General features: G+C 35.9%; 1 protein-coding gene across 1 annotated transcript; it reads left to right on the top strand.

Moving 5' to 3' along the window:
* Positions 1-3,677: 3,677 nt before the first annotated feature.
* LOC131806893 (uncharacterized) lies at positions 3,678-12,258 on the top strand. The gene is made up of 2 exons (XM_059131738.1): positions 3,678-3,821; positions 11,145-12,258. Exon 2 carries the CDS (start codon positions 11,147-11,149, stop codon positions 12,101-12,103), a length of 957 nt encoding a protein of 318 aa, XP_058987721.1. The 5' UTR covers positions 3,678-3,821; positions 11,145-11,146; the 3' UTR covers positions 12,104-12,258.
* The last annotated feature ends 2,530 nt before the right edge of the window (positions 12,259-14,788 follow it).

Raw genomic sequence — 14,788 nt, 5'->3', positions numbered from 1 at the left:
CTATATTCACATTTTTTTTACTGAATTTTGTAAAAATAAGTAGTTTCTTAACATTAATGAAATCCGTTTCATATAATCAATGAAACCAAAAATCATTGAATTTAAAAGCATCGTAAGTTTTTATTGCATGAACAAAATATTTATTATATTAATGTAGATTTTCATTGCATCAATGAAAAAAATCAACAAAACATTGATACAACGAAGCATTTTTTTTTTCAGTGTAAGTGACACAATACTTATGATGAATGAGGACATTTTGCACATTCACTTGTATCGCACCTTCGCTTTCTAATAAGTGTATATTTTCTGTATTTAGTTTCGTCCAAATATCCTAACGACATTTTCCAGCCTCATGGCTTTAATTTAATACTGAACAAGTAAAGAAGCTGTAAGTTAAGGCCGGGCCGAACTTTGAATACCCTCCACCATTTGGAACAAACATGGCAATTTTCAAAAAAAAAAAAAAAAAAAAAAGAAATTTGTTAAAATCTTAATAATATTGAATGTAGCCGTATATTAGGGTCTATACGAGGACGTAGACCTGCATAGGCAGCTTTTGTCATTAGCTATTACAATATTCCAAAGCGAAACTTAAAAAAAATATGTTCATAATGTAGCTAAAATCATCAAAATACCGAATATAGGGAAGTACCATGGGAGTTATAAAACGTGGCTGTAGTATCCAATACGAACTTCAAATACTAAACTTGAAGAAAAAATCTGGTTAATAATGTCGCTAAGATCATCAAACTACCGAATATCGGGAGGTATCGTTATATGAGGGCTATACGAAGACGTGGACCTGCACGGACAATTTTTCGTCAAAGGCTGTAGTATCCATTACGAACTTCAAATACCAAATTTCAAAGAAATCCGGTGAATAATGTCGCTAAAATTAACAAAGATCCGATTTTCGGGAGGTACCGTCATATGGGCGCTATACGAAGACGTGGACCTACTTGGTCCACTTTCTGTCTTAGGCTGTAGTATCCATTAGAGACTTCAAATACTAAATTTGAAACAATTCCGGTAAATAATGTCGCTAAAATCTTCAATATTTCGAATAGAGGGAGGTAATGTTATATGGGGCTATACAAAGACGTGGACCTGCACAGACTCTTTTCTGTCATAGAATGTAGTATTCACTACGGACTTCGAATACCAAATTTGAAACAATTCCGATAAAAATTGACGCTTAAATCATCAAAATACCGAATATCAGAGGTACCGCTATATGGGGGCTATACAAAGACATGAACCTACATGTTCCATTTCTGTCTAAGTCTGTAGAATCCATTACGAACTTCAAATACCAAATTTGAAACAATTGCGGTGAATAAAGTCACTAAAATCAACAAAATACCGAATATCGGGAGGTACTTATTTATGGGGGCTATATGAAAACGTGGACCTACATGGCCCATTTACGAACTTAACCTGCCTACTGGAAAAATAAACACGTGTGCAAAATTTTAGCCTTCTATCTCAATTTGTTCGAAAGATAGCGTGATTACAACAGACAGACGGACAGACAGACGCTAAATCGGCTAAATCGACTTTGAATTTTACGCTGATCAAGAAAATATATATTTCGAGGAGTTACAAAGGGAATGACAGAGTTAATATACCCTGCATAGAATGGTGGAGGGTATAAAGACTCTATGGGAATGGTCATATTAAAGACGTTCCTTTGAAACTTTGCAATAAAAATGAATATATAAAAAAATTTGTGTATATAAAACAAGTAAAAATTCAGTTAAGTTCGGCATACAAAACTTTTTGTCATAGGCTGTAGTTCCCATTACGAACTTCAAATACGAAATTTTAAATAATTCCGGAAATAATGCTGCTGAAATCATCAAAATACCGACTATCGGGTGGTACCGTTATATGGGGGCTATATGAAGAAATAGACTTGCATACACAAATTTTTGTCATAGGCTGTAGTACCCATTACGAACTTAATTATGAAATTTGAAATAATTCCGGTAAATAATGTCGCTAAAATCATAAATATTCCGAATATCGAGATGTACCGTAATATGGGGGCTATACGACATGACCCGTTTACGAACTTAACCTGCCTACTGGTGAACTATTATAAATGCAAAATGTTAGCCTTCTATCTCAATTCGTTCGAAAGATAGCATGATTACAACATACAGACGGACGCTATATCGTCTTAGAATTTTACGCTGATCCAGAATATATATACTTTGTAGGGTTTATAATGAATATTTCGAGGAGTTACAAACGGAATAACAAAGTTAATATACCCTCCATAGAATGGTGGAGGGTATAACAAGTAAAAAAGTAGTAAGTTCGAACTTTTAATACCCTCCACCATTTGGAACGAATTGGGAAAATCGCCAAAAAATCTGTGATGGTACCCTTGTATGTGGCCTATACGATATCGTGGACCGATATAACCCATCTTCGAACTTGACCTGCCTGCAGACAAAAGACTGATCTGTGCAAAATTGTCGCTTCCTATCATTTTGATTCTAGCGTGATTACAACAGACCTACAGACGGACAGGGCTAAATCGTCTTAAAATTTTACGTTCATTAAGAATACTTTTACTTTGTCATATCTAAAATGATTATTGCTATGAGTTACAAACGGAATGACGAACTTAATATACCCTCCATACTACGTGTTCATAATATTGCTATTAATTTGCCCAACACTGTTGGTTGGGCATTTACCGGCGGCCGCATAAATGGCATCATAACAAAATGATGTAAATAATGTGAATACATACACATACACACATACATTTATGCAGCCACCGGTAAATTCCAATGCTGAATTCTAATAACTAAGCATCGTCAACAGCCAAAACAGGTTTGATGTGACGATGCAAATTTGGCAATAATCAGTTCTCATGTAATTACCGTCGCGAAAACAAGTTCCCCCCCGTGTGACAAGTGTTAGTGAACAAAACCTAATAATCTTGTAATTTTACAAAAAAAAACAGTGAACATTTAATCAACACTACAAAAAAACCAAGAACATTGTTAATATTAAAAAGTGAAAAATAAATTGTGAAACTATATAACTTATGTGCTAAAAATTATAAACTAATGAATTAAAACTATTTAACTTAAAACTTAACATCTATTAAAATAAAACTTTGTGAATTAAAACCCAAATATAAATTATCCAAAATAATACTACTTAAACTAAATTGCACTACCCCAAAAATCTAAATAAAAGACTGAACTAAAACTGAAACAAAAAAATATATCTCTTATAATTTAAACAGGCAAAAAAGGTAAGCCTAAAAACATTTGGTCCTCCAGAGCCGGATCAAAAAGTGAAAGTTTTTTAAGTTATTAAAAACAAAAAAAAAAAAAAAACAAGAACAATTTGTGAGTGGACGGACAAACAAAAGAACAGTGAGAAAAAAGAACAGTGAAAAACAGTGGGTGTAAAAAATAAGTGCAAAGAAAAAAAATTAAATTAAAAAAAAAAAAAGAAGAAAATTGAGAAAAAAATAAATAATTAATAAAAAATAGACTTTGCACAGTGCAACAAAAGTGAAGCTACACAGTGCTACAAAAAATAAAATTTTTAAAATTGTAGAAAAATTAATTTTTTTCTTCAATTTAAAAAAAAATACAATTTACAAAAAAAATTTACAACAGAAGTGACATTAAAATTTTTTTAAAAGAGACTATACACAGTGATACACGAAAGACAATATACAGTGACACAAAAAACAACCACAACAAGGAGAATTTTGGAGCCAGCAGTAGGACGGACACACGCAGCACAACAACAACAACAACCGAGACCCAAAACCCAAGATCAAAGTGAGTACTCGTGAAATTTTCTTTTTTGACACAAAAGGGCATTTCGGGAGCAGGCAAATTTTCAATATTTGCATTGACCCGCATATTCCCATATTTGGCAAGATAACTTTGACACATATTCAAAGCTGCTAGTTGCCCACTCTGACACAGTGAACGAAATTTTCCATTTGGAGCCATTTTTGTGGACGGACATTTGGCTATTGACCCGGGAAAAAAGCAGACAGACACATATTTTTTCAAAAATAGCGGGAATTTTCAGCCATATACAAATATACATATATACTAAAAATTTTGGAATTTTCTGAACGTGGAGTTCAGGCGAATACATAAGCGCCATATTGACACAAATACATAAGCTTTTAATTTTGGAAACTTGGCGTCACTAAACTTGGCAAACATATAAACGCCATATTGCAAAAACTATATACAATTTTTTGGAAAAAAAAAGCGTCACTTGCAATATATAATCGCCATATTTTTTGGAAAAATTTGGCGTCACCCGAATACATAAACGAGTAAATAAAACCCGTTTAAAAAATAGCGTCTGGTGGACAGACAAAAAATAACCTAAATTTTTTTTGAAATTTTTGCAAGCGTCTGGTGGACAGACATACATGTTATACAAAACCTACAAACGTATTTGAAATTTTTGGAGAAAAAAATGGCAAACAAGCAAGCGTCTGGTGGACAGACATACATTTGAAACTTCAACTACAATTTTTTTTGAAATTTTGGAGAACAAATTTTATATCGGAGTCTGGTGGACAGACATAAAATCGATCCCATATATTTACAATTTTTATTTTTATTCTAATTTTAACCTTTTTTCCCATTTAGCACAATATCTATTGCTCTAAGGAGCTTAAAAATTTTTCTGTGACCCAAAATTAATTTCTTGCATTTTTCGCAGAAATATTTTGCTGGTAAACTTTTTTTGATTTTGTGACACATAACACGACAACTTTTTGGGAAAAATTTCTTCATTGACATTTTTTACACTTTCTTGAATTTTTTGCTGAAAATATTTGGATTTTGACCCAAATTATTTTCTTTTGCAATATTCTGCTGGGACATAAAATTTTCTGCTGAAATATTTGGACCTTGACCCAAATCAATTTTTTGGAAATTTTTGCTCAAATTTTTGAATTTTTTGACCCAAATTATTTGTTTGAAATATTTCTGCTGAAATATTTGGATTTATACATACATAATTTTCTCTAATTCTCGTTGCGAATTTTATCGAAAAAATTTGGCGAATTTAGAAAATTTGTTGAATCAGACAAATTTTCACAAGCAATAATCAAAGTTATTGGCTTTTTAAAAATAAAATCCTCCTGTCATAGGATATTAAGTGATTTTAACAAAAAATTAAAAATTTTTTTGACAACCCAACACACATTTTTACTTCGTTGAAATTTTTTTGGACTCTCTGAAATTTTTTGGAATTTTCAACTTCTCGTGGACAATCAAATTAGACTCTCGTTTTTTTTGAAGAAATTGTTTACTGCGCAAACCATCTCTGGTAATTTCTGCTTTGCAATTCTCGTTTAAACACTTTTGTTTTAAAAACTTTTGATTATTTGTCGAATTGAAAAAATAAAATCCTCCTGTAAGTGGACTTTAAGAGATTTTATTTTCCTTTTTGCTCATTTTGGCGAAATTTTGACCCTTCTGGTAACCCAGCAAACATTTTTAATCAAGTCAGTCCGGCGTCAAATATAAAGAAAATTTTTGAAAAAAAAAAAAAAATTTTAATTATTGAAAGCAACGAAATATAATTTGACTCAAACCAATAAAATAGGATCGTTTTCGTCGACAACTATTGAGAAAAAAACTTATCCTCATTTTAACAAATAAAAATTTGGATAAAAGTTTAAATTCTAAACCAAGTTAGTCCTTTTCATTGGGCAACTTTTCTTTTTTGTAAACCAACAAAATTTCGTAAAGGTTAACGCTCAGTTTTCAAAATGGATAAAACGTTAAGCGATAAATTCACAAATTGCGTCAACGATCTTCTGGATTATATTTCAATTTTTTCAATAACCAAACCTGATGACACGGTACATACTTTGGAAACAACACGAATGGAGTTGGATTCTGCATGGGACCAGGTCAAGAGAGCCTACATAGACTGTCGGGATTATGTTCCAGAAGAGGAAGGAAAGCCGATCGATAAAAATAAACTGAGAAAGCACTATATGGATACCATGGGATCGTACAAAAAAGCGCTGAGTTCAATAAATGGACAAATTCAAAATATTTTGGATGAAAAGACACAGGAAAAAATGAAAAGAGAGTCAGAGATGTCACAACAAGGAAGGGAAGTGGATTTCACAAACGTATCGCGGCTACCTCCATGCGATACAGACACATTTAAAGGTGGTTACAGAGAATGGCCGACTTTCAGAGATCTATTTTCGGCAATTTACATAAACAACTCAAAATTAAGCAATGTCGAAAAATTATTCCATTTAACGCAGAAGACAGCAGGAGAAGCTAGAGAAATTATTTCACATGTCCCACTAACTAATGATGGATTTACATTAGCATGGAAAAATCTCACAGATCGTTACGAGAATAAACGAATGCAAATTAATGAAGAAATCAAGACACTTTTTAATCTACCTGGAGTTTCTACTGAATCAAGTCACTCTATTCAAAAACTACAACGCACGGTAAATAGCAGCATTCAGACACTGGGGATACTTGATGTCGACGTTAAAGGATGGGATCCGATTTTAATATACATTTGTTCAACAAAATTACCTAGAGGCTTTTTAGAAGAATTCGAGAACTCATTAAGCGATTGTAAACAAATTCCAAAATGGGAACAGTTTGACGCTTTCTTAACAAACAAATTCAAAACTTTGGAATCAGTTGGTAACATAAAGCCCTCTACATCGAAATTTGCTCAACAAAAACCAACTAACAATCACACGCCTAGATTTTTGAAAACATTTCAGACAAATGTCTCAAAAAATACAAACAACTTTGGAGGAAGACCTACTAATGTAATATTACCTCAACAAAATAAACAGAAAAATACTCAAACTTGTCAAGTCTGCAAATCAAATCATTTCATAAGAGATTGCAGCGAATTTTTGAAAAAGAGTGTGAATGACAGAATTCACATCGTGAAAACATCACACTTATGCTACAATTGCTTGTCATCAAATCACGGAGTAAAGGATTGCAAAAGTCGCTTTGGCTGCCGTATTTGTACTATGAAACACAACACTTTGTTACACAAGGGAACGGAAACCCAAACAACTAACTCATACCTAGCTCGAGTGGAAGCACGACCTAGTACTAGTGCTGCCGCTCTTACAAATCAAATACAGTCCACTACAAACCTAGAACCAACTACTATTACTACTTTGACCCTCCAAGATAAGCAAATTTGTGAGCGACAATCTGGAGGAACACTACTCTTCACAGCAATAGTACAAATTGAAACCAAAGGACAACTTTACGATGCCCGAGCTCTAATAGACTCAGGATCACAATCCACCTTTATTTCGGAAAAGATGAAAAACTTTTTGAAGTTGCCTACACGGAATAACTTAGTTCATGTCACTGGCTTAAGTCAATTTGTTTCTGAGACTTCAACAAAATCTTGCTTGTTCACTATGAGATCCAAATACGACCCTAGCTTTAAACTGGAAGTCTGGGCTCCAGTTTTAAAGAACTTACCTTCAAATCTACCACCACAAAACTTAGATGAATCACAACTTCGAGATGTAACAGCATTAGAACTGGCTGACCCGAAATTTTACGTTAGTCAACCAATCGATTTACTTATTGGAATGGACATAGGACCATTAATATTCACAATTGGAACTCCAATGAAAACATTTGGATCAATTTTAACACAAAAAACCAAATTTGGATGGATAGTTGGAGGACCCATACCAGGAAGCATCCTTCAACGAAAACAAATATCACTTCTAAATACAACTTCAATAGAGAAAGTACTTACACGTTTTTGGGAGGTGGAAGAGACCCCTAAAAAAGTTTTACGGTCAGAAGAAGACCAATTTTGTGAACAAAACTTCATTGAAACAACAATACGGAACAAGGATGGAAGATATGTGGTGACTCTCCCATTCAAAAAATGCGAGGAATTGGGGAATTCCAGAAACATCGCCCTAGCTCAATTCTACAGAATGGAGAAAAAACTTATGAAAACACCAGAGATCAAAGAACAATATGATGCCTCAATACTAGAATACTTAGAACTTGGTCATATGAGGAAAATCAATCCGAATGAAATAGATAAAATGCCAAATTATTATCTACCACATCATGCAGTAATTAAGCCAGATCGAATCACGACAAAGTTAAGAGTCGTCTTCAATGCTTCTTGCCCATCATCAAACAAAACAAGTCTCAATGACATATTGTTTCCGGGACCCATTTTACAACAAGATTTGGTACTACAAATTCTAAAATGGAGATTTTTTAAATATGCCTTCAATGCAGATATAACAAAGATGTATCGCCAAATACTTTTGGATTCAAAGCAAACGAAATATCAAAGAATTCTCTTTAGAAAGTCTCCGGAAAACCCAGTAGAAGATTATGAGCTGCTAACAGTTACATTTGGAGTTAACTGCGCACCATATTTAGCATTGAGAACTCTTCTTAAACTAGCAGAAGATGTAAAAGAATCATACCCTAGAGCCGCAAATATAATTTTGAATAATTTGTATGTTGATGATGTATTAGCTGGCGGTCACACTGAAGATGAATCAATAAAAGCTCGAAAAGAATTAACTGCTGCTTTAGACTCTGCCGGTTTTACACTAATGAAATGGGCATCAAATGATCGAAAAATAATACAAGATATTCCACATGAACATTTGCTACCACTCAACTGGCTAGACATTTCCGAAGATGCTTCAACTAAGACCCTTGGAATTCGATGGAATATCTCAGGCGATTATTTTTCGTTTACACCACCCTCAATGGAAAATAAAAATGTATCTTCAAAACGAGAAGTTTTATCAACGATAGCCAAATTGTTTGACCCATGTGGATGGCTGGCACCGGTAGTTGTCGTAGCTAAGTTAATAATGCAACAAATCTGGCTAGACAAAATTGACTGGGATGATCAATTAAAGCCAATAACACAAATGAACTGGAACAATTTTGTCAAAAATAGCAAAGATATTGAATATCTCAGAGTTCCTCGATGGATTCAATACACGCTAGATGGTTCTGTAGAGATTCATGGATTTTGTGACGCATCAGAAAGCGCATATGGAGCCACTCTTTATATTCGGGTGGAAAATACTGACCATACCACACATACATTCTTGCTAGCAGCAAAGACTCGTGTCGCTCCAATTAAAAAATTATCAATACCCAGACTCGAGTTATGCGGGGCAGTATTACTATCAAAGTTAGCAAAATCCATTGTAAATAGCCTACAGATATCAAAATATTCGACACAGTTTTGGACCGATTCTACCATCGTCTTAGCATGGTTAAAAAAGCCTCCTTGTCATTGGAGCACATTTGTTGGAAATAGAGTCTCGGAAATTGCTGATAATGTTGGACAAGAAAATTGGAGACATGTTGATTCGGAAAATAATCCAGCTGATATTGCGAGCCGTGGATGTTCGCCTGCAGAGCTAAAGACTAGTGATCTCTGGTGGCAGGGACCTCAATGGCTCAGAATGCAAAAAGACCGTTGGCCATCATATGAGATCCCAAATGACACAAATTTGGAAGCCAAAACGGCAAAAGTTATGACTCTTTTCGCTGAAGGAGATGATCCTTTAAAAAATTTCTCCTCTTTATCTAAAGTTTATCGATCATACGCATATGCCCTAAGACTCTGGAAAAATACTGGAGCAAATAGGCAACACCGACGAACCTCATCAAAAGACCTTACTTCAGATGAAATCCAAGATGGAAAACGATCTTGCATAATTCGTACCCCGAAATTCGTATATGCAGACGAATACAACTCACTTATGAAAAAGACTCAAATTTCTCCTTCAAGTCCTCTCTTGACACTCAACCCGTTTCTAGACTCAAAGGGTATTATTAGAGCAAATGGCCGATTGGTACAATCGCCAGCCCTTACCTATAGCGAACGTCACCCAATAATATTACCACATGGCGCAAAACTTAGCAAATTATTAGTCGAATTCACTCATAAGATTACTTTACACGGGGGTAATCAATTAATGACCCGAGTATTAAGGTCCGAATTCTGGATATTTGGACTCAAGTCGCTTATCAAACAAACCATACGAAAATGTCGAATCTGCTTAATTCACAAAAAACAAACCCAAACTCAAATAATGGCTTCGCTACCACCCGAACGCACTTTTCTTTCTCGACCCTTTACAAACACAGGGGTAGATTTTGCAGGACCCTTTAACATTAAAAGTTATTCAGGAAGAGCCTGCTTTATTACAAAAGGCTACGTGTGCCTGTTTGTTTGTTTCGCCACTAAGGCTATACATTTAGAACCCACAAGCGATTTGTCGACATATGCCTTTCTTGCCGCTTTTTCTAGGTTTATTAGTCGGCGAGGTTGTCCGTCTTGTATATTTTCGGACAACGGAACTAACTTTGTGGGAGCGGTTGATCTACTAAAGCGAGATAGATTAGCTTTCATGAAGAATATTCAAAATAGCACAATTCAAAATAATTTCACTCAAAATCTTACTTGGAAATTTATTCCTCCTGGTGCTCCGCACATGGGCGGCTTGTGGGAAGCTGGCGTCAAATCATTTAAAATCCATTTACGAAAAAGTATCCCAAAAATGAATTTCACTTTTGAAGAATTCACAACTATTTTATCAAGAATTGAAGGCTGTCTTAACTCACGACCCTTAAGTCCTGCTAGCGACGACCCAAACGACCTTTCCCCTTTGACACCTGGTCATTTCTTAATAGGAACACCTATTCTTACCCCAGCTGAACCAGACATTTCAGACACAGATTTAAGCTTAGTCAATCGTTGGAAAAGACTCAAAGTTATTTCGCAATATTTTTGTAACAGATGGAAGTTAGAATATCTTCACGAACTTCACAGAAGAACTAAATGGAAATATGAAAAAGAGAATATCAAAGAAGGAGATTTAGTTGTCGTAAAAGATGATAGATTGGCTCCGCATGAATGGAAGTTAGGTCGTATCGAAAAAACGCATCCAGGTAGTGACCAAAATACCAGGGTTGTAGACATACGGACGGCAAGTGGCAACATTAGCAGACCCATTACAAAAATTGTCAAATTGTTTTCCGACTGACTAGTCGGATTCCCACTCAAAAAAGAATTTAGTACTCGCCTTAATTTCTTTTCAGATATGGCCGCTTACTTGCCCAACCAGGACTGCCGTCTGGACGATCGCAACCGTAGCCCAGACTCACCTGCCCGTCCAACAGCAAGAAGCGCCAATCGACCCATACGGCCAATCCATCGTCCCAGTTCCACATCCCCTGAAAGACGTCAACGAAGCCGATCCGACGCAAGACCCCGCCAACGTCAAGAAAGACCAAGTTACTGGCAGTATTCATGTGGGCTATGCCAAGATGACCATGCCCTCAGTGCCTGTGAACGATTCCGCAGACAGACGCCCTTCCAGCGGTATGAGACCGTGGAGCGTCGGGGATATTGCCGTAATTGCCTGGCGAGAAGTCATTTGGCCCCCGACTGCCCGTCTTTGACTGGTTGCCGGAGATGCAACGACCGGCACCATACCTTACTGCACGGGGCGTCTCAGTTGGACGAGGTATCCCTCAACATCGAGGCCATTACAACCCCAGCCTTCGCATGGGATTTGGTGTTTGTACCAACAGCGATGGTACGCATAACGGCCGAGGGCATGGAGGGTTTTAGTATGCTGCGAGCCATTATTAGCCAATCTGCGACGATGTCCAAGATTTCATATGCCGCGTTCCGTCGCCTGGGTCTGCAGTCGCGAGAGTACAAAGGGGAGCGATTCACCACCTTCACAGTTTCGCCCCGCCGCACGAACAGTACTTGGAGTCTGAAGGTAAATGCCGTAATTATCGAAGATCTCCCAAGACGCATTTACTCGGACCCAATACTTGAAGACCCCACTAGATGCTTCACGAGCTACGCCTTGGCTGACCCTGATCCCAGAGGAAATAGTCCGATCGATGTGGAACTGGGAGCGGACACGTACTCCGCCATAAGGAAAGATGGGTGTACAGCAGCTGGAATTGGAGATGTCCTGGCCTACAACACACAACTGGGCTACATGTTTGCTGGACCAATCAAGAACATGCCGAGGAACTGAAGACCGAAGATCCTTATGGTATATTAGAAATGAATACTTACACTTGTCATTCGGGGCCCAGAAAATGTTCATAATATTGCTATTAATTTGCCCAACACTGTTGGTTGGGCATTTACCGGCGGCCGCATAAATGGCATCATAACAAAATGATGTAAATAATGTGAATACATACACATACACACATACATTTATGCAGCCACCGGTAAATTCCAATGCTGAATTCTAATAACTAAGCATCGTCAACAGCCAAAACAGGTTTGATGTGACGATGCAAATTTGGCAATAATCAGTTCTCATGTAATTACCGTCGCGAAAACAAGTTCCCCCCCGTGTGACAAGTGTTAGTGAACAAAACCTAATAATCTTGTAATTTTACAAAAAAAAACAGTGAACATTTAATCAACACTACAAAAAAACCAAGAACATTGTTAATATTAAAAAGTGAAAAATAAATTGTGAAACTATATAACTTATGTGCTAAAAATTATAAACTAATGAATTAAAACTATTTAACTTAAAACTTAACATCTATTAAAATAAAACTTTGTGAATTAAAACCCAAATATAAATTATCCAAAATAATACTACTTAAACTAAATTGCACTACCCCAAAAATCTAAATAAAAGACTGAACTAAAACTGAAACAAAAAAATATATCTCTTATAATTTAAACAGGCAAAAAAGGTAAGCCTAAAAACACTACGTATGGCGGAGGGTATAAAAATTATATATATAGAGGTTCAATACTGGTTCACAGTGTCACATAGCCCACATTTATGAATCGGAAGGTATAAATCCTTTTATAAAAAAGTTTAAGTTGAAGTCCACAGAAGAGGACCAAAGATATTTGCAAAATATTAAGAATGCTTAAAAAATGTCCAAATAGCTCCGACTGTAAATCGATCAGGCTAAAATTTGATATGTACAAGATCACGAAATACATTCTTGAAAACGTTCGTCAGTTAAAATCACAAAGAGGTCCCATTTTTGCAGTTACCGACCAACACTTTTAATCGATTTTAATTAAATTTCATATTAAGCGCTTCTTTTTAGCATAGTTCTTAAATAACTAGACACCTCGGTTCTAGGAATTTTAAAGATATTTATATATTTATTATACCCTACACCACAAGGTGGTCAGGGTATTATGTCTTTGAGCATTTATTTGTAACAGGCAAAAGGAAACGAGATAGACCCATAGTTCCTTTTGATGATCTGCATAGAATCACATTTTGAGTCGATTTATGCGTGCCCGTCCGTCCGTCTGTCCATATATTTTTGTGAACAAAGTACAGTTCACATTTATTGCCCTATCCAGATGAAATTTTGCACAAATCATTTGTTTGGCACAAGGACGAACCCTATTGAAATTGCAGATAATCGGTCAAAATTTAGATATAGCTCCCATATATATCTTCGTCCGATTTGCCAAACGTGTAATATCAGACCGAATAATATGGAATTTTGCACATACAACCAAATTAGGCCTGGAAACAAGTATGCCAAATTTGATCGAAATCGGTTCAGATATAGCTATAGCTCCCATATATATTGTTCATCCTATTTGCTATCATTGTCCTCCGCAGCCGTAATATGCACTCTGTAACAACAATATTTGGGGGAAATGCTTCGGCATATTTAGTCCTTTGAACTTTAAATTATAATTATAATCATAGCGTATAATTGACTTCTCCCATAAAAACTTTTAATTGTTTTGTGGGGCTCTACTAAATTAGCAAAGTGGTGTAGGGTATCATAAAATAGGCCCCAATCCCACGGCAGCGGGTTCTACGATACCGGATTGACCCGAAACAACAAGATTCCAGTTTCGGCCAGCGGCTGCCAACCCAGTATGTACATGTTTGTGTTTGTTTATTTTTCTGCATTGGGAGCAGCATATCCCGGAATGCTTGCTCCGGATTTTATTGGTCCGTGCCGGGATTGAGGAAAACCCCGGACCTTGGTTCTGCTCGGTTTGCCAGAACGTCATCCACCACAGATCTGTCTCGGTGCGATGTAATGGATGCAGAGAGTGGGTGCACTTCAAGAACTGTTCCGGATTAAGGCGTTTGCGAGACTACAGCGAAAGGGACTATGTTGCGACTTGCTGCAGTAACGTAGTCCCCAGCGAGTCCTCTTCTTCGTCGTCCTCGTCAGAGACGTCGTCGGAGTATGGCACTCCTCAGATTTGGATATAGCCCCATATATATTTATCTGATTTCAAATTAATTGTGCACCAAATGGGTAATGCATGTCCGAATTTAAAAGATACAAATGCTTCGGCATATTTAGTCCTTTGAACTTTAACTTATAATTGTAATCATAGCATGTATGATTGAATTCTCCCATAAAAACTTTCAATTGTTATGTGGAGCTCTACTAAATTAGCAAAGTGCTCGCCCGACTTTATGACTTTCTTTGCTGGTTTTATTTTGTAATAGACAAAGTTCTCTATACTTATAAACCTCCACTACACAAGATATGATCATATTTGGTTTAAATAAATTCCGCACGCAGAAATTTTACCATTTTTGGACAAATTTAAAGAAACCCCTTTAGAAAAGATATAAATTTAATGACATTGATTGTAAATTTTAAGGCATTAAAAAAGAAAAAAAAAAGAGGTTTCTGCAAAAAAAAAAAAAAAAAAAATATATATATATATATATATATATATATATATA

This window comes from Musca domestica, unplaced genomic scaffold, assembly GCF_030504385.1.
Source record: "Musca domestica strain aabys unplaced genomic scaffold, Musca_domestica.polishedcontigs.V.1.1 9, whole genome shotgun sequence".
Lineage (NCBI taxonomy): Eukaryota > Metazoa > Arthropoda > Insecta > Diptera > Muscidae > Musca > Musca domestica.
The sequence above is the reverse complement of the archived record's forward strand: the minus strand, read 5'-3'. Positions and strand labels throughout refer to the sequence as shown.